Here is a 17068-nt window from a genome sequence, read left to right as displayed (position 1 = left end):
CAGCGGGACACGCAGCGGGCCCCGTGCCCGGGCGAGCCGGGACAGGCCGGGCAGCGGCAGGACCCTCCCCGGGGCGGGCGGAGCCGGGGGTGCAGCGCCGAGCACCCCGCGGCAGAGCCGGGCCGCCCCCGCCCCGCGGCACGACAACCCCCGGCACCGAGGAGGCACCGGGCACCGGCCCGGCGGGGACGGAGGAGGAGGAGGAGGAGGAGGAGGAGGAGGAAGGGCAGGAGGTGGGGCTGGAAGTGAAACCGATTTGGGGGGGGCGGAGCGGGGCGGGCTCGTCATGTGAACGGCCGCATGCTCGGGCAGAAGTGGGTCAGCGGCGGAGGGGCAGGTGCCAGAGCCGCCCGGTGCCGCCCGGTGCCGCCCGGTGCCTCCCGGTGCCGCCGCTCCCCGCCCCGCCGCAGGGACCCCCGCGCCCCCCCCATGCGCCCCCCGGCGCGCTCCTGAGCGCCGCCGGCCACCATGCGAGGTGAGTGCGGGAGGGGGGGGCTGCGGGGAGCGGGGGGACCCCCCGGCTGCGGGGGTGCGGGGGTGGGGTAGCGGGAAAAGTTGTCCCCGGGGGAGGACTGGGGCGGGGGGGGACCCGGCATCAGCCCCGCCCGTGACACGGGGGGACCCGCATCAGCCCTGCCGGGGACGGGGGGGGGGGGACCCCGGCATCAGCCCCGCCGGGTCGGTCTGGCCCCTCCGGCTCCCCCCTTCATTCGGAATGAAATTCTTGTTTATTTTGCTTCGCTTTGCGATGCCGGCTTAGACCCGCTCTTAAGCTTTTCCTCACACTAAACCCCTTAATCTCCTCTTCAATATGTTGCTCCCACCAGGGCTGGATTTACTGTGTTTATTTTCCCCCTTTTCACCCTCCCTTTGGTTTCGGGGGGTGCTTTGGGGCCAGAGGGAAGCTCCTGGGGGGACAGGAGAGGGACCAGCCGCGATTTCGGGTGCCCCTTATCCAGGGAAGGTTCAGAGTCTCGCCAGTGCCTGCCTGATTTTATCCGTTGTTAAAGGTGATTCCTACTTTTCACCCCTCTGCTCCGCAAAGCAGGCGGTTGGGAGGAGGATGGAGGGAGGAAGGCTCCAGTGGGACCATCCAGCGGGGCCCGGTGATGGTGACGCAGCGGTGGCCAGACCAAGCTGTCCCTGTGTCTGTCCCTGGCGGAGCTGCTGGGAGCACGGCTGGGACCCGACACCCCGGGGTGGTATTTTTATCCCCCTTTAAAGCAGTTTTCCATCATCGTCTGCCGTGCCGGAGCCCTTCACCCCCTTGTGCACGTCTTTAGGTGTGGTTCTTGGGGTGCTTGTATTCAGGTGTATTTTTGGGTGCAATATTTAGATGTCTTTTGGGGTGTACCCACGGGGACGTACATCTTTGAGCTCTTCAAATCAGTTTTCCTCCCTTGCCGTTGCGGCTGCGGGTGCTGCGGCTCTGCCGCCCGCCGCACTCTTGTGTAACGGTGGGGCCGGGGCTGGACGATGGGAGCCCCCTGCGTTCCCTTCCTGCCCTGCGACGTCCCGGCATTTCACCTTTATTAGTACGGAGGGAAGCATTAACATCTGCCTAATTAATAACACCGCCTGGCTCTTGCGTAGCTCTTGCACAGCTGGCACCGGGCTTAATTAGCAGCTGGATGAACTTTTTCTTTTAAATTTTTTTTTTCCCTTTTTTCCCCCCTCAATTACTGTGTATTGGCCCTAATTAAGGGCCAGCCCCCCTGATAGTACATCATTTTCCCCCGTCGGGTGTTTTTCTTACAGCCCTGCCCGGCGCAGGGTCCCCATCTCTCGCCAAAGCCCAAGTGCCGCATGGCGATGCTAAATTGATTCAACCTCCGTTTTCTTCCCCAAAACCACCACCGCTCTGCCCCTTTCCCTGGGGGCCACAGCGGCTCCTCGCTCCTGTCCTTCCCCGCGCTGCGGCTGTGCCGGGGCCGGGCAAGAGGCTTTGCCTTGTATAATCCTATAGGGTTTCCAGCCCTCCCGCTCGCTTGTTTTGCAAGCGGCGTGGCGAGGAGCGTGCGGTGGCTCGGCAGCCTTTCCGACTTGTCCTAGTGACCTAGATCTGTCATTGGAAAAAATCAGAGAGGGCGGAGGAGGAGCTTCCCTGCCCGTTTCGGCGGTGCGCGCACGCTGGCGAGGGCGAAGGCAGCCGGCACCCACCGGCCCTCCCGCACGACAGCTGCGCCCCGACCCGGGTACCGCGGGATGGGGACGGATGGTCATGCCCTTCACCTCCCAAAAATAAGGTTGGAGGAGGAAGGGAAGGTGCCCACCGGCAGCGTGGGGTCCTGAAGGATCCCGGCAGAATCTGGGATCCTCAACCCTGATAACCCCGGGGAGCGGCAGCACCCGGAGGGGGAAAGCGCAGTGAGGGGGAGACATTGGTCCCCGTCCCCACGGGTGGCAGCGGGTTAAACCCACAGCCCGGCCAGAGCCGCGCTGGCAGCGTCCCCTGCCCGTCCTGCCCGTCCCTCCTCCCTGTCACATTCAACTTTGAACTCGGCAGCAGCTATTTAAAGAGCCGCTAATGTCTAAATCGCGCGCGGTTTATTGGATGTGGTGAGCGGAGCCGCTCTCACTGCCTTTATTTAGTCCCACGGAGATAATTCTCCCCCCGATTTATCCGCGGGGCCGGAGGGGTTCTCCCACCCTGGTTTCTCCCCACCCCGGGCCGGTGGCAGGTCCCCCTCCCCACCGCCCCACCTTTGCCACCCTCCTGCACCAGCCAAAGTGCAAAGGGCTGCGTCCCGTGCTGGCGGGGCTGGCCTTGGCACGGTGCCGCGTGGCGTGGAGCCGGTGATCTGGCGCAGCTGGGGCAGGGTGGCCGTCGGGGAGCCTCAGCGCCCACCCGTCCGCTGCTGCTGGGGGGGTGAACTGCTTGCTGCCATTTCCACGTTGGGGACATGCACTGTGCCACAGGACAGGGGAAAATGGCACCTCACCGGGGATCGGGGTGGCTGCGAGGCCACCATCCACGTGGCCACAAGGAAAAGTGGCCGGGGGCTGCCACGGGGCAGGGGGAGAGCGGCTGAGCCCCTTTCTGGTCCAAAGTTTCCAGGAAATCTCTGCTAATCAGTTAAAAAAAACATTTCCCACCTCCAGCACCGCAGCCCACCGTGGAGCTGGAGTTGTGTAATTTCAATTTTCCTTATCAAGCCGATGGGTTGCCTGCACGGCCCCGATGCTGCCGGTGACCCTGTGGCCCGGAGCTGGAGCTTTGCGCATCGCACTGGGGCCACGTCAGCTGCGTGCTGCAAATCACCCGTTTCGCGCGGCCCGGGCACATCTGGGGATAGCCACGGGCTGGACGGACGGGGATGGGGTTTGCCGGCGGTGACAGCCAAAATGCCGGGGGGACCCTGGGGCGCTGCAGCGTGGGAGCCTGTTAAAAAGCAAAACCAGATGTAAAAGGGTGACCATTCCCTTGATTTACTTATTTCTTCCTCCTCCGCCACCCCTACCCCATGGGCACCTTCCCAAAATACAACAGCCGCTAATTGCTGTGGTGGTTCCTGGAGGTGGATGCAGCCGGGAGCAGTGCCGGGCCCTGGGATCAGAGGTTGCCGCAGGGAACGAGGGAGTGGAGCCAGGTTTTGGGGCAGGGATGGGCAGGTGGGGTGGCATCGTGGGTCCCCGCGTGTCCCCGTGCAGCCTGGACTCATCCTCCTCCCCCTGCTCCGGGTGCACCGGGGGGGTGCTGAGACGGAGTGGGGAGGACGGGGGCAGAGCATCAGGGGTGGTGGCAGAGCGCCGGAGCATCCCTGAGCCCTGGCTGGGGCAGGGGGGGTGAGGGAGGGCCGCGGGGCTGCCATTAATTACCGGAGGTGCCTGTCCTGCGGCATCGATCGTGGCAGCGGGATGGGGCACAGACCTACTTTCCCAGCAGGTTCGCTGGGTAATGAGACAGGGCACCGGGTAAGCCGCCCGCCCCGGCTCCCTCCCCGGCAGCCGAGGGGGTATTTGGGGCAGGGACGGCCACCGGGCACGGAGCCACCTCCGAAACACACAGGGCTGGGCCGCTGCCCCCTCCCCAGCAAGGGGCGTCCAGGACCTGGGCGTGGGTTTGTTCCTGTCGCCCACCCAGGGGATGGGGTGGCCAAATTGATCCTGACCCCAGCCCCGTGGGGGAGTGGTACGTGGGCTCGTCCCGGGGGGTGTCTGCACCAAGGGCTTTGCAGGGACCTGCCAGTGTCCCCCAAAACACCCTCTCCCCCTCCCCGGGAGTCCTCACCCCTCAGCTGGGGGCACCCAGCCCCATCGGGCCAGTTCAGGGGAGGGGCAGCTCCAAAAATCATCTGCGGGGTTGCAGCGTGTCCCGGGGCGGAGTGGGGTGCTGAGGGTTTTGGGGTGATACCCCCCCACCGGCAAGAAAATATTGCCAAGGGGAGGGGTGGGGAGGAGGAGGTTGGGGCCACCTGTGGCCCCTGCGCCACAGAGCGGGGGGTGCAGACGCCCATGGCCAGATCCTGCGGGATCTGCCTTGTTTTGGGGTGCAAGAGGGATGCCCGCCCTCGGGGTGGAGGTGACAGAGAAGAGGGTGTTGCCGGCGCGGGAGGAAGGACGAGTCTTGCTCTGGGGAGGGCGGCTCAGGCTCTGCCGAAACCACCGGAGGTACCTGCCCCGATCGGGCCAAGCGGTGCTGGGCTGGAGGGGACACACGTGGGGCCGGGGGGTGACTCGGGACCCGTGTCCTGGGGAACACGCAGGGAAGGACCTGCGTCCCCTACAGAGAGCTGCGGCTTGGGGAGGCAAACGGGTGTCCCTGGGGCTGGTGCTAGGTATCGCCCCAAAATACCCCCGCGGCAGGTCAGGGTGCAGCTGTGGCGGCGGCCGTGGGAAGGGTTAACGGCAGCGGCGTTTCACAGGCAGCGCAAAGTGTGTCAGTGGGACAGGATGGCTCCAGCCACGGGGCCACGCGCTGCCACTGGACGGGGGGCAACCACTGCCGGCATGGCCGAGCCCCGTGGCTGGACCGTGCCGCGGTGCCGCTTACATAAAGGCCAGCGAGTGGCAGCGGGACGGGAGTTGGGCAAGAAGTATTTATGTTGGGAGGAGAGCAAATACCGCAGCTGGGACATTTTAATTGCTGGCTGGAGATTATTATTTAATTTTTAACCCCCCCCCCTTTTTTTTTTTTTTCCTGTCCCCTATTTAAGTCGTGCTGGACCCGGGGGGGCGGAAGTTTTGCTGTCTGCACCGTCCGTCCCCCCACCGCGGTATCTAAATAACCCTCCTTTTACACAGCGTGGCCGATGCTGGCAGGGTTGTGGTGGGAGGAGAAGGAGTCCAGCATCTCGATGGGGAAACTGAGGCACGGCGGGGGGGGGGGGGCCATGCCCTGGGGCATGGAGTCTGCTGTGGTGTTTCCCCCCCATTGCGGTGGGATTTTGGGGGCTGCGGGGTGCCGCTGCGGCCACCCCACCGGCACCCATGTCCCGCTGGGTTTGCCCCGGGGGGATGTTCGGCCCCGGGGAGACACATCCGCGGCACAAGGGGACGCCAAAGGAGCCGGCACCGTGATTCACCTGGGGCTTATGAACAGAGTGGCAATTAAATGCCGTTCTGGGCTGTAATTGCCATCGCACCGGGGTTACGGCCGTATCTCTACGTCAGTTATTTGTGGCGAACGTCTTACGAGCGGGTCAGGTGCCGGCGGTGGGCACGGCTGTTTAATTAGCAGGATGTTAATTAGAGCCCCAAGATGCTGTGGGTGAGTGGTCAGGTCTCCTCCTTCGCGGCGCGCAGGGGTGACGGCTGGCTCCGGAGGAGCCGGGAGAGAGCGTCGTCCCCACGTCCCCTTAGCACTGCCCACGCCAGCTGGGGAGGGGGGGGTGTCCCCTCAGCCTGGGCCCGGGGGTGCGGGGGCAGGCGTTGGCCATCGCCGTCACGTGAAGCCACTGCTGTCGTCGTGAGCTGCCGAATGGCGGGTGCCGGCGGGCGCGCTCAGCCTGGCTGTTTTGCCGGTAATTGCGGGGCAGCGGGAGTATCGGCCGCAGGCGTGAGGGTGCGGCGCGACGGCGATGCATCACCCGGTGGCTGCAATTACGTTGCATAACGAAGCGACGTGGCTTCCTGCCGGGGGTGGCACCACCTCCCTGTGCCCCCCGTGGTGCCACCACCTCTGTCCCATCCCCAGGCGATAGGGACAGAGCATCGGGGCGGGGAGGGGACCCCACGGTTTGCAGGTTCACCCCTCTCTGGCAGCACGGGTGAAGGTGCCGGGAAATTGGAGGGGTGTCTTGGTCATTGGAGCCGGCTGGTGAGATGGGGGTGGCCACATGTCACCCTGTTGCCCACCAAAGGGGTGACCCCGGGGCTGGGATGCCAGTGCACCTGGGGGGGGCTGGGACTGGTGTTGCTGTGAGGATGCCCTGGACGTCCCTGCCTGCTCCCTGCCCACCCTGCGGGGGGGTCAGCGCTGCTGCCCCAGTACCCAAAACTACAGCGGAGGCAGAGGCTTTGGGGAGGGGCAGGGGTGGGACGTGGGGGACACAACTCACAGCCCTGGGAAAAGCCTGGCTCAGCAGGCTCGGGAAGGAAGGGTGAGCCCCAAAATCACCTCGTGCATTTGGGGCAGGATCTGAGCAGCGAGTCAATGGACGCAGGAGGGATCCATCCCTCCGCCTGCACCCAGACGTGGGGCGAGTCCTTCCCCACTATGGCTGGGAGCAAAGCTAACCGGGGGTGGGGGGGGGACCAATGGCAGCCCCGAGATCTGCTGGCAGCCCCGGGAAGGGGACCGATGGCAGCCCCAGGGGACCGATGGCATCCCTGGGGGACCGATGGCAGCCCGGCTGCCCCACCGCGTGGCGAGGCTCGTGTTGACCCAGCCTCACCCAAAGCAGTGAGGGACCCCACGGCACTGCCAGGTGTCGGGGTGCAGGCGGCGCTGGCCGAGCACTGGGACCGTCACCCGCAGAGGTGGCCCCGGCCGACACCAACCCATCAAACATGTCCCTCGACCAGAACTGGTCGCTCCCAGGGGAGAGGAGAGGCAGAAGGAAATTACCCGAGCTGGGGATTTGCGCGGGCCCAGGAGATTTGAAATAACCATAATCTGGCTGCGGGGGTTATTTTGGCGTGGCAGCGGCTGCCCAGCACCCTCGCGAGCGATGCCCGGCTGAGCCTGGCTGGGGGGCTGAAGCGGGGATTAGAGGGTGCAGAGATGCCGGGAGGCACGTACGAGTCCCGGAGGTGCCCCACGTCCCCCCCGCCCCCGGTGCACACGGGGTGGGCAGAGACAGCCCAGATCTGGGGCAGCTGGAAAATGAGGAGGACGAAGCCTATTAGCAGCTCAGTGCCAGCGAAGCAGAAGCGGGGAGGGAAGCGGATTTACAGGGAGAAGTGGGCCAGGACCTTGAGCCAGCAATGGCTATATCGGTCCTGGGTTTTCTAAGGAGCTGCTGGGGGGTGGGGGGGGTCAGGGAGCCCCCGCACCCTCCGCTTGGGCTGGACCTCCAGCAGGAGAACGTCTGTGCTGCAGGGATGGTCCCTGTGCCGAGGATGCCTCTGTCTGTGGTGCCCCCCCCAGCTGAAAAATAAGGGAAATGCTTTCAAAATGGGCTCCAGGGTGGGCTGGTGCACAGACGAGCTGCACCCTCGTGGCTCAAAGGGCTTTTCTGCCCATCTCTGGGCGATGGAGGGTGTGGGTGGGGGTACCTCACGCCCTGCGTGGGCCTTTTCGGGGGCCTCTCTGAGGCTCAAGCATCCCTGTGGGGTCTGCGGGGAGGGCTGAGCTGCCAGCGCGTCCAGATCTCGTGCCTCAGTTTCCCCAGCTGCCAAGCAGGGCTGCGGCCGTCACGGAGGAGGGGGCCCATCTCCCTCGTTGGGTTCAGCGATGCCCATCACTGACCACTACGGCTTTCCTGCCCCCTTTTTCTCCTCCGCCGCAGCCCAAATTGAAGTGATCCCGTGCAAGATCTGCGGAGACAAGTCCTCGGGGATCCACTACGGCGTTATCACCTGCGAAGGCTGCAAGGTGAGCCTGGGGACACCCAGGGATGGGTGCCAGCGGGTGGGTGGCTGCCGGGGCTGGCGTCCCGCCAGGCGCTTTCCCAACACCTCCCCATCCTGCGCAGGGATTTTTTCGGCGGAGCCAGCAGAACAATGCCAGCTACTCCTGCTCCCGGCAGAGGAACTGCCTGATCGACCGCACCAACCGCAACCGCTGCCAGCACTGCCGCCTGCAGAAATGCCTGGCGCTGGGCATGTCCCGCGACGGTGAGTCTCACCCGGGGTCCCTTCCGCTCCTCCTTGGAGCGAGTTGGGCCACCGGGGCTGAAGTTTCTTCCCCAGTGGGGACAGCCCAGGGAAAGGAGGGTTTGGGGAAGCGAGAAATGCGTTTGAGTTTTTCATGGGAAAATTGAATTTGTTTCCGTTCCATTTGATCCAGGGTTGGTCCGGGGTGGGAGGGTGCATCCGAGGGGGCCCCTGCCCGGCTCGGGGCTCATACAGCCCCAAACCACACACTCCCCCGGGAGCCAGGACCCTTCCCGGGGCAGGCGGAGGCCACGGCTGCCGCTCGGCGGGGCGAAGCTGCCCTGACGTAGCCACCCTCTCCTCCCTGGGCAGCCGTGAAGTTCGGCCGCATGTCGAAGAAGCAGCGGGACAGCCTTTACGCCGAGGTGCAGAAGCACCAGCAGAGCCAGGAGCAGAGCGGCGGCACCAAGGATGAGCCCGAGCCCCTGAGCCGCGTCTACACCACCAGCATCAGCAGCGGGCTCTCGGACCTGGACGACATCCCCACGCTGTCGGACGGGCTCCTCTTCGACTTCCCTCTCACTCCCGACGGCAGCAGCACCTACTACAACCTTGACCTGCTCGCCTCGGCGCAGCCCTCGCCCGACCAGTCCAGCCTGGACGTGGCTGATGCCACGCTCATCAAGCAGGAGTCCATCTACGAGCTGATGCTGGAGCCGGCCCTCTTTGCACACGGTGGGCTGGAGGGCGGCCAGCTGGCTCCCGACATCTCTGTCCTCGAGATTGGTGAGCATTGGTGTGGTCCCGGCGCGATGCCAGGCACGCTCAGGGTGTGCAGCCCTGGGGACGGTGCTCGGTGCAGTACCTGGTCTAGTGGGAGGTGTCCCTGCCCATGGCAGGGGGTTGGAACAAGATGATCTTTAAGGTCCCTTCCAACCCAAACCAGTCTATGATTCTACGATCCAGCCCTGGGTGCCCACAGAGCACTGGGCACACTCACAGCAAGGGACCGACCCAGCCTCAGCTCTCGGAGCAGCCCCAAACCCATCCCCTTGCAGAATCACAGAGGCAGAGGTTGGAAGGGACCTCTGGAGGTCATCTGGTCCAACCCTCCTGCTCAAAGGGGGCCACCCAAAGCCAGCGGGCCAGGACTGCGTCCAGATGGCTTTTGTGGAGTCTCCAGCGGTGGAGATACTCAATCTCTCTGGGCAACCTGTGCAGTGCTCGGTCACCCTCACGTTAAAACGTGTTTCCTGATCATAGAATCACAGAATGGTTAGAGTTGGAAGGGACCTTGAAGATCATCTAGTTCCCACCCCGCTGCCATCAGAGGGAACCTCCCATGTTTCAGTTTCTGCTCAAAGTTATATATAAATGTTATACGTATGTTGTGGCACAGCATTAGGGCATGTGCAGGGCAGTGTCATGGTATAGTCCTAAGTGACTTTTGTCAAAGCTATGGCCTCAGTAGACACTGGAACAAAGTATTTATCAACAAGAATCTCCTCTTGCAAGGTAGGAGTGGCTTCCTTTAGAAAAAGCAAGCAGTAATCTCATCAATGCTGATCAATATCTAAAGGGTGGTGGCAAGAGGATGGGGACAGACTTCTCGGTGGTGCCTGGGGACAGGACAAGGGGCAACGGGCACAAGCTGGAACATGGGAAATTCCGTCTGAACATGAGGAGTATCTTCTTTCCTGTGAGGGCGGCAGAGCCCTGGCACAGGCTGCCCAGGGAGGTGGTGGAGTCTCCATCTCTGGAGACATCCCAAACCCACCTGGACGCGTTCCTGTCCAACTGCTCTGGGTGACCCTGCTCTGGCCGGGGGTTGGAGATGATCTCCAAGAGGTCCCTTCCAACCCCGACATTCTCTTACTCTCTGATTCTGTAAACCAATAATACTCCAGGCTGAGCACTGACGGAGCTCGGTGCACCTGAGGTTGTGCAGAGCATCCCCCACTCTGCCCCAGGGAAAGTCCCCGACGCCCCATCTGTCCTCAGATCCCCGTGACAGCACGTGTGAGCCCCCCTGCAGCCCCCAGCTGCCCCCCAGGACACCCAGGAGGGGACGGCGGGGTCCCCGGGGGTTCACCACCCGCTGTCCTCACCTTGCAGACCGGGTGGCCCAGAACGTGGTGAAGTCACACCTGGAGACGTGCCAGTACACGACGGAGGAGCTCAAGCGCCTGGCGTGGAGCCTCTACTCCCCCGAGGAGGTCCGCGCCTTGCAGAGCAAGGTGAGTGCTGCTGCCCCTGCCCCCCCCGGCTCCCCACCACTGCCAGAGCCACCGCAGCAAGGGCCACCGGTGCTGTGCTGCGGCAGGGGTGAAGGCGAGGAGGATGAGGAGGGTCTTTCAGTGCTTTGGGAGCTGCAAAAGTCCAGTATTGGGCAGGGCGGGGCTGGTGGTGGCAGGTCACATCCCAGATGTCCTAGTGCCACCACCTCCCTGTGGATGACATGGCACCTGGGTCCCCTCCCTACCCCGTGCAATGGGGCGGGGGGGGGACGGGACAGGGCGACGGGGTGGCGGCGAGCCCTAAGGGACGTCCCCGCTGTGCTGGCAGAGCTGCGAGGCCATGTGGCAGCAGTGCTCGCTGCAGATCTCCAACGCCATCCAGTACGTGGTGGAGTTCGCCAAGCGCATCGACGGCTTCATGGAGCTCTGCCAGAACGACCAAATCATCCTCCTGAAAGCCGGTAAGAGTAGGGGACCCTGCCGTCCCCGCTGTCCCCCTCGCGTCCCCAACTCCTCTCCTGAGCAGCAGCTGCGGTGCCGAAGGCAAATCCCATCTTTTCTCTCGGCTGGCGCTTTCCTTTTGGGATCTCCCCTCCCTCGCTGCTCCAGTTGCCCCCGGGCTCAGCATCGGTGCCCGGGGAGCAGGTTCGGGGCTGGAAGCAGCGGAAGGTCACATTTAAAAGGCAATGGAATAGAGAGGGAAGCGGGGAGTGGCTGCCCCAGGCCATGGTCCCCCTCAACCAAATGGCACCGGGAACCGGGATGGAAGGGAGCACAGGGGGTCTTCCCCCAGGAAAAGGGGTGCCAAACCCAAAGGGGAGCAGGGAGGAAAGGATTGGCCTCTTCTCCCAGCAAAAGACTGGGATGAGAGGACAAGAGCAGCACACGCACGTCCCCAGCCTGTGTGTCTGCCCGAGCCGGTGACGCTGCGCCCAGGTGAGGGAGCTGGATGTGCAAAAGCCCCAAAATGCCAAAAAAGATGGAAAAACTGCCCAGTTTGTAAACTTTCAGGACTGGGGAGCCGAGAGCCTCACCCAGCATGGGGGACGTGTGCTGGCGTCCCGCAGGGTGCCAGACCCCGAAGTCAGAGCTGTCTGTGCCCGATATGCTGGAGTTTAACTCATTCTTTCATTTCTTCCTTCCATTTTCTTTTTATTTATTTTGTTTTCACCCTCTCCTCTCTCGGTGCTCCACCATGACCTTGATTGATCCCTGCGTCCGGTTGCAAATACCTGGATGATATTTCCCTTTGGTGAAATATTGTGGTCGCAATTGGAAACCTTAAAAAAAACCAAAAAAACCCAAAACAAAACAACAAAAAACCCCAAACCCAAATTGGATGCATTGGAATAACCATTCTGCTCTTGGGAATGAACAATCTGGACCTTAAACTTGCACTGGGGGCTTTCCTCTTTCGTACGTTTGGTCCTGGGATGATGGAACCCCCCTGCCCTGCCCTGCCCTGGTCTGCGCTCTCTCTGCCTACGTCAGGTTGCCTCGAGGTGCTCCTGATCCGCATGATCCGGGCGTTCAACCCCTTGAACAACACCATCCTCTTCGAGGGCAAGTTCGGTGGCATGCAGATGTTCAAGTCGCTCGGTAAGAGCTGCTTGGCTGCTCTCGGGGCTCTCCTTTCGATGCCTGGACGGGGCCGGGATTTGCAGCCAGGGGAAACGTGGCTGGGCTAAATCCCTGGGGGGCAGCAGGGGGTGACGCCTTTGCTCCCGCTCCCGTTGGGATCGGGTTGATGTGTGCCGTGGTTGGGACCCGCTTTCTGCCCGGCGATGCTGGGCATCCTCTGCCAGGACCCCCCTTCACCCATCCCGTCTCGGCAAGCTTTCTGAGCCCTGGGTGCCACCGGGCAGTGCAGAGTTGTGACATCCCCTTCTTGTCCCCGCTGTCCCCCCATCAGGCTGTGACGACCTCATTGGCGCCGTCTTCGAGCTGGCGAGGACCCTGTGCCGCCTGCAGCTGTCGGACGAGGAGCTCGCCCTCTTCACCGCCGCCGTCCTGCTCTCCCCGGGTACAGGGGGTCTCGGGGTGGGGGGGGGACACGACAAAACACACCGCAGCCAGGACCAGCTGGCGGGGGGGGGGGGGTCTCATGCCAAAGCTGGGGAGAGCTGACCCCTAAATGTCAGCACTGCTTCCTTGGTGGATGATTTAAGTTATACCCAGGAAAGGAGGTTTGGGGGAAAAATTGCATCTGAAAATGCATCTGTCAAAACTCCATGGTGGGAGGAGGAGCTGCACCCCCCGCAGTGGGGTGGGGGGGTTGGAGAGGGGCCACTCGGCCCTGCCACCATCCCCAAAAACATCCTGAGAGCAGGAAGGGTTAAAAGAGCAAGGGGAGATGGCACTGACTCGGCCAGTGGCCATCTCTCGTAGATCGCCCGTGGCTGACGGAGTCCAAGAAGGTGCAGAAGCTCCAGGACAAGATCTACGTGGCCCTGCAGCACGAGATCCAGAAGAAACACTCTGCCGAGGACAAGCTCTCGAAGGTAGCGGTGCCGGCTACGTGCGGCGCGGGGGGCCCAGTACATGTGCCACGGGGAGATACCTGAATCGGTGGCTGTGCTGGAGCTCAATAGCGACGCATGGGCGTTTTCTTGGGGGCAAACCCTGGGACCTGTTGAAGAATTTCTCTTTCCAAGGGCCAGGCATCTCCATCATGGTGCAGGCAGAGGCAGCCATGCCACTGGCAGCCCCACGCCGCTGAGCCCGGTAGTTCATGGGGCAGTGGGGGTCTGGGGAGCTGTTTCAGGAAGGCTTTGGGCAGGATGGAGCTGGGATGGGGGGGCACCGGGGGGGCTCCTCACACCCTCCCAGGTGCTGGTTGTCCTGTGGAAAGCCATGGGCTTGAAGACAAGGCCACGATGCCGCCAGGCTGCCCGAAGCTGGGGGGTGTCAGCTGGTGCCCCCAGCACCGGACGGAGCCAGTGGTCCCCAAGTCCCCCTGCTTGTCCCCAGGGGAGGGGGAACAGCGGCGCTGAGGGATGCTGGCCGGGCCCCCCGCGGTCACCAGCTCTGGCTTCTTTCCCTGCAGATGGTTTCCAAGCTGCCCTTGATGAAGACCATTTGCAACCTGCACTTGGACAAGCTGGAATTTTTCCGTCTCCTGCACCCAGAGACCGCCATGAACTTCCCACCCCTCTATAAGGAGGTTTTCAACTCGGAGCTTCAGTACAGCGACCCACGGGAGAGCTAAGGCTGGGAGCCGCTGGCCCCCTTCGAGTCCCCCAAAATTTGGAGACGAACTAAACTTCAGAAGTTCGGGGCAGTTTATTTAAATCAAATAATCAAACTCAAGAGAAGCCGGCGGGCTGGGGTACCTCCCCGGCCCCATTTCCTCGCTGTGGATTGCAATAGCTCTTGAATGTAAAGCACCTTGAAGGAAAAAGCAAACAGACTTTGCCATACCAGTGAAATGAATGTGAAATCTCCGCTCAGGAGAGGAGATGCTCCCGGCAGCGGTAAGGGACCAACTCCCCCCCGCAGTGCACAGATCCAGGGGAGCGCATGCCACGCACGTGCCGCCGCGCCCGCAGCATGGCCCTTCCCACCGTCCCGGCTGTACTCTCCATCTCTGATTTTTTTTTTTTTTTTTAAGAATTATTTTTATTTTCTTTTTTTTTTTTTTTCACCCAAACTGAAGGAATGGGATAAAGAAGGGGCAATGCAGACTCGGCCGGATAGGGGCGAGCCGGGCTGGTGGGGGCAGCTTTGGGCTCCCAGCTGGAGCCAAGGAGAGGGTGAAGGCAGAGCCTTTGCTTTATCCCTTCTCCCATGGGACACAGGGTGACCTCAGGAGCTTGGCCAAGAAAGACCTGGCTGTGGCCGGGGGAGGATTCAGCGCAGGATTTCCCCATGGAGGAGGCTGGTTCTAGGGGAAAGGATGCCCAGCGCAGTGGGGGAGAAGCTCTGCAGCGTCTCCATGCCCTCTGTTGTGGCATTTTCCCAAATGCCTGGCCAATTCCCCATCCAGCTGGCCAGCTGCCTGGCTTTTCAGAGCCGATTCAGCAGGTCTGCCCACCTCATGCCACCTTTCCGCCTCCCGAGCGCTTTCTGAAGAGGGACTTTGCCCTTGTGACTGCGGCCAAATCCCTGGTTGAGTTGGACCCAGGCTTTTCCCCCGCAAGGAGCTCTTTAGAACTGTTATTTTGGGGTTTGTTCTCTATTTAGCAGGACCTAGGAGCTTTTTATGGAGAGAAACTGCCCATTGGGGTGAAGGGGAAGTGAAAGGTCTGTACTCCTTCCCCGGGAAGCCGCGCTGTGGTTGGGACCTGCTGCTCTGAGCTTGGGAGGCTCAAAAGGCAAAGAAGGGATGGATTTGTGGGGCGATGTGGCGATAGCCTGCAGCCGGCAGGGCTGCTCGAGGGACTCTCCGGCCAGGCTCTGCAGATGGTTTTTCCATCCCTATTCCTGCAGAGAATGCCAAAAAGCTACAAGGGAAAAACCTGCTCCGCGGCAGCCCCAGTTTCTGCTGACAAAGGGCTAAAATCCCAAGCCCTGTCCCGCTTCGTGTTGATTTTTCGTGTGTCCAACCCCGTCCTCTGTCTGTTCGGATCATCCCCGAGCATAAGCTGAAGACCTTTAATTCCATAATTGCACCCCTTAAACTTAACGAGCAGCTTTCTTAGCTACGGTAGAGGATTTCCACGCTGTCGGTTAAAAGACCTCCTAGGAAAGACCATGGACCAGCCTTGACCAGGGAAGACTCACCAGGAAGCCGATGGGATTTCTGCTTCGGTATAAGGCTGAGGAAAAACTTGGGACCATGCTCTTCCCCGGCAGCTGCCGTCTGCCGTGTCCCGGCGTGCGCTTTCTGGTTTTGCTAACTGCTGTCTGAACTGCTTCTCGGAGCATGTCGGAGTTCCTCAGCCTTGTTCCTCTCCCCCGACGGCGTTAGAGCCCAAGTCCGCAGCGAAGGCTGCCGACCCTCCCGGCGGCCCCACGCGATGTCGAGTGCCAATGCGTCGCTCTCCGGGGTGGGGATGCGCCATGCTCGTTTCCTGCCCTCTTGGCTCCTAAAGCTTGTGAGAAGTTAGTACTGCCTTTTTCATCTAGAGGGTTGTGCCTTTTTTTTTCTTTTTTTTTTTTTTTTTTTTTTTTTTTGAAGCATCATTTCCAACAGCACCGTTCGCTTCCCGGCTCCTCGCTGTGGGGGAAAAGCACTTGAGAAAACGAATGTGCTTTGCGGAGTGGGCTCTCGCCCTCCATTTCTGCAGGACAGCAGCACTCCTTTTCTCAGAGGAAACAGCCGCGGGTGTTTTGAAATGTTTTGGCGGGGGCGGGGGGGGAGAAAAAAAGCACACACCCTTCTTTATGTCCTTGGTATTCGTCAGCCAACACGCAGCAATGGTCAACATCACCGTTTTCATTTCATCCGGCAAAGAAACCAAGAAAGCACCTTAAATCAGGAAAAGACTGAGCCCTTGCCCCTGGTTGCATTTTTCCGGCTTACGACACAGCGTCCACCTCATGGGAGAGATTTTGGATTCTGAGCAATAAAAGCCCCCATGGGAATCTAGGGAAGACTGGAAGTATTAAACACATGTAACTCAACCTGCCAAACTGGGGGAACCTGCACTTTTAAGTTCTCTTTAAAGGAACCAACCTGTCGATTAAATGATTTCTTGGGAGGGGATAAATGATTAAATGTCAATTAAATGATTTCTTGCCTGGGACGGGTGGCGTGCATCGAAACGGACGGGCAAGGGCGCGCCGAACCCCCCCCACGGCACCTCTGGGGGCTGCAGCCGCTGCTCTCGGCTCACCCAGAGGCGGCAGTGGCAGTGCCAAGGTCCCTCGCGCTCCCTCTGTGCCACCAAGAGACAGCGGCTTGGCAGAGCCAGGCACCGAGCTTGCAGGGAAAGGGCGAGCAAAAAAAACCTGGGTCGAAATGCCTGAAAAAAGGGAGATTTCCGCTCTCCCCTGCGCTGGAGCTGCGTGTGGCCGGCGGAGATGACTCACGGGAATCCTGAGAGCCCTGACTCACTTCGATGCTCGGTCCTTGGCGTCTCGCAGACATTTCCGTCCCACCGGCCACGAGACATTTTGCCGCTTTATTTTTAAACAGACCTCGGCAGTGGGTCCCTTGAGCAGGGCAACCTCAGCCGCCAGGGATTGCTCTTTTCCAGATGAAGATTAATTTTTGTGTTTGTTTGCTCTGGCAGTTTAGCTGAGTGTGCATTTCCACCTCCAGAACCCTCACACTGTGTATAAAAATGGATAAAATATATATATAATATATATTCTTGTGAATGTTGGTGCAAAAAGAGAAAAATATATAACGTTTCAGTCGGTTTTATGTTATTTTTTATCTATATGAATGAAAGGAAGAAAATGGAAAACATTTTTTTTCCATTTACCACCCTCCACACACCCCCCCCACACCTGTAGATACCGACAGGTTTTATGGAAATGTTTTACTTTTTAGATTTAGGAACCTGCTTCTGTTCTCATTGAATGTTCTGTCTTGTAAGATTGTAATTTCTATTTTTTTAAAGAAAAGAAAATAACTAAATAAAATTTCCTCTTTCGGACCAGTCAGCTAGGAAGGGAGGGCAGGGGAGGGAGAAATGTTTATTTAAGGACAAAAGCGTTGTCTGAATTTTTCATGACATTAAATA

At 60.8% G+C, this 17068-nt stretch overlaps 1 protein-coding gene across 2 annotated transcripts; it reads left to right on the top strand.

Annotated features, from left to right (window-relative positions):
- The first annotated feature begins 311 nt into the window (after positions 1–311).
- On the top strand, positions 312–16993 carry RORB (RAR related orphan receptor B). Of its 2 annotated transcripts, XM_074565795.1 has the most exons (10): positions 312–475; positions 7893–7978; positions 8079–8220; positions 8572–8985; positions 10315–10436; positions 10765–10897; positions 11928–12035; positions 12349–12459; positions 12825–12937; positions 13483–16993. In XM_074565795.1, exons 1-10 carry the CDS (start codon positions 469–471, stop codon positions 13642–13644), a joined length of 1398 nt encoding a protein of 465 aa, XP_074421896.1. In that variant the 5' UTR covers positions 312–468; the 3' UTR covers positions 13645–16993. The 2 variants fall into 2 exon arrangements, with proteins under 2 accessions (XP_074421896.1, XP_074421895.1); XM_074565794.1 differs by lacking the exon at positions 312–475 and having other exon boundaries at positions 7838–7978.
- Positions 16994–17068: the final 75 nt, after the last annotated feature.

This window comes from Larus michahellis, chromosome 23, assembly GCF_964199755.1.
Source record: "Larus michahellis chromosome 23, bLarMic1.1, whole genome shotgun sequence".
Lineage (NCBI taxonomy): Eukaryota > Metazoa > Chordata > Aves > Charadriiformes > Laridae > Larus > Larus michahellis.
This window is presented reverse-complemented; position numbering and strand designations above follow the sequence as displayed.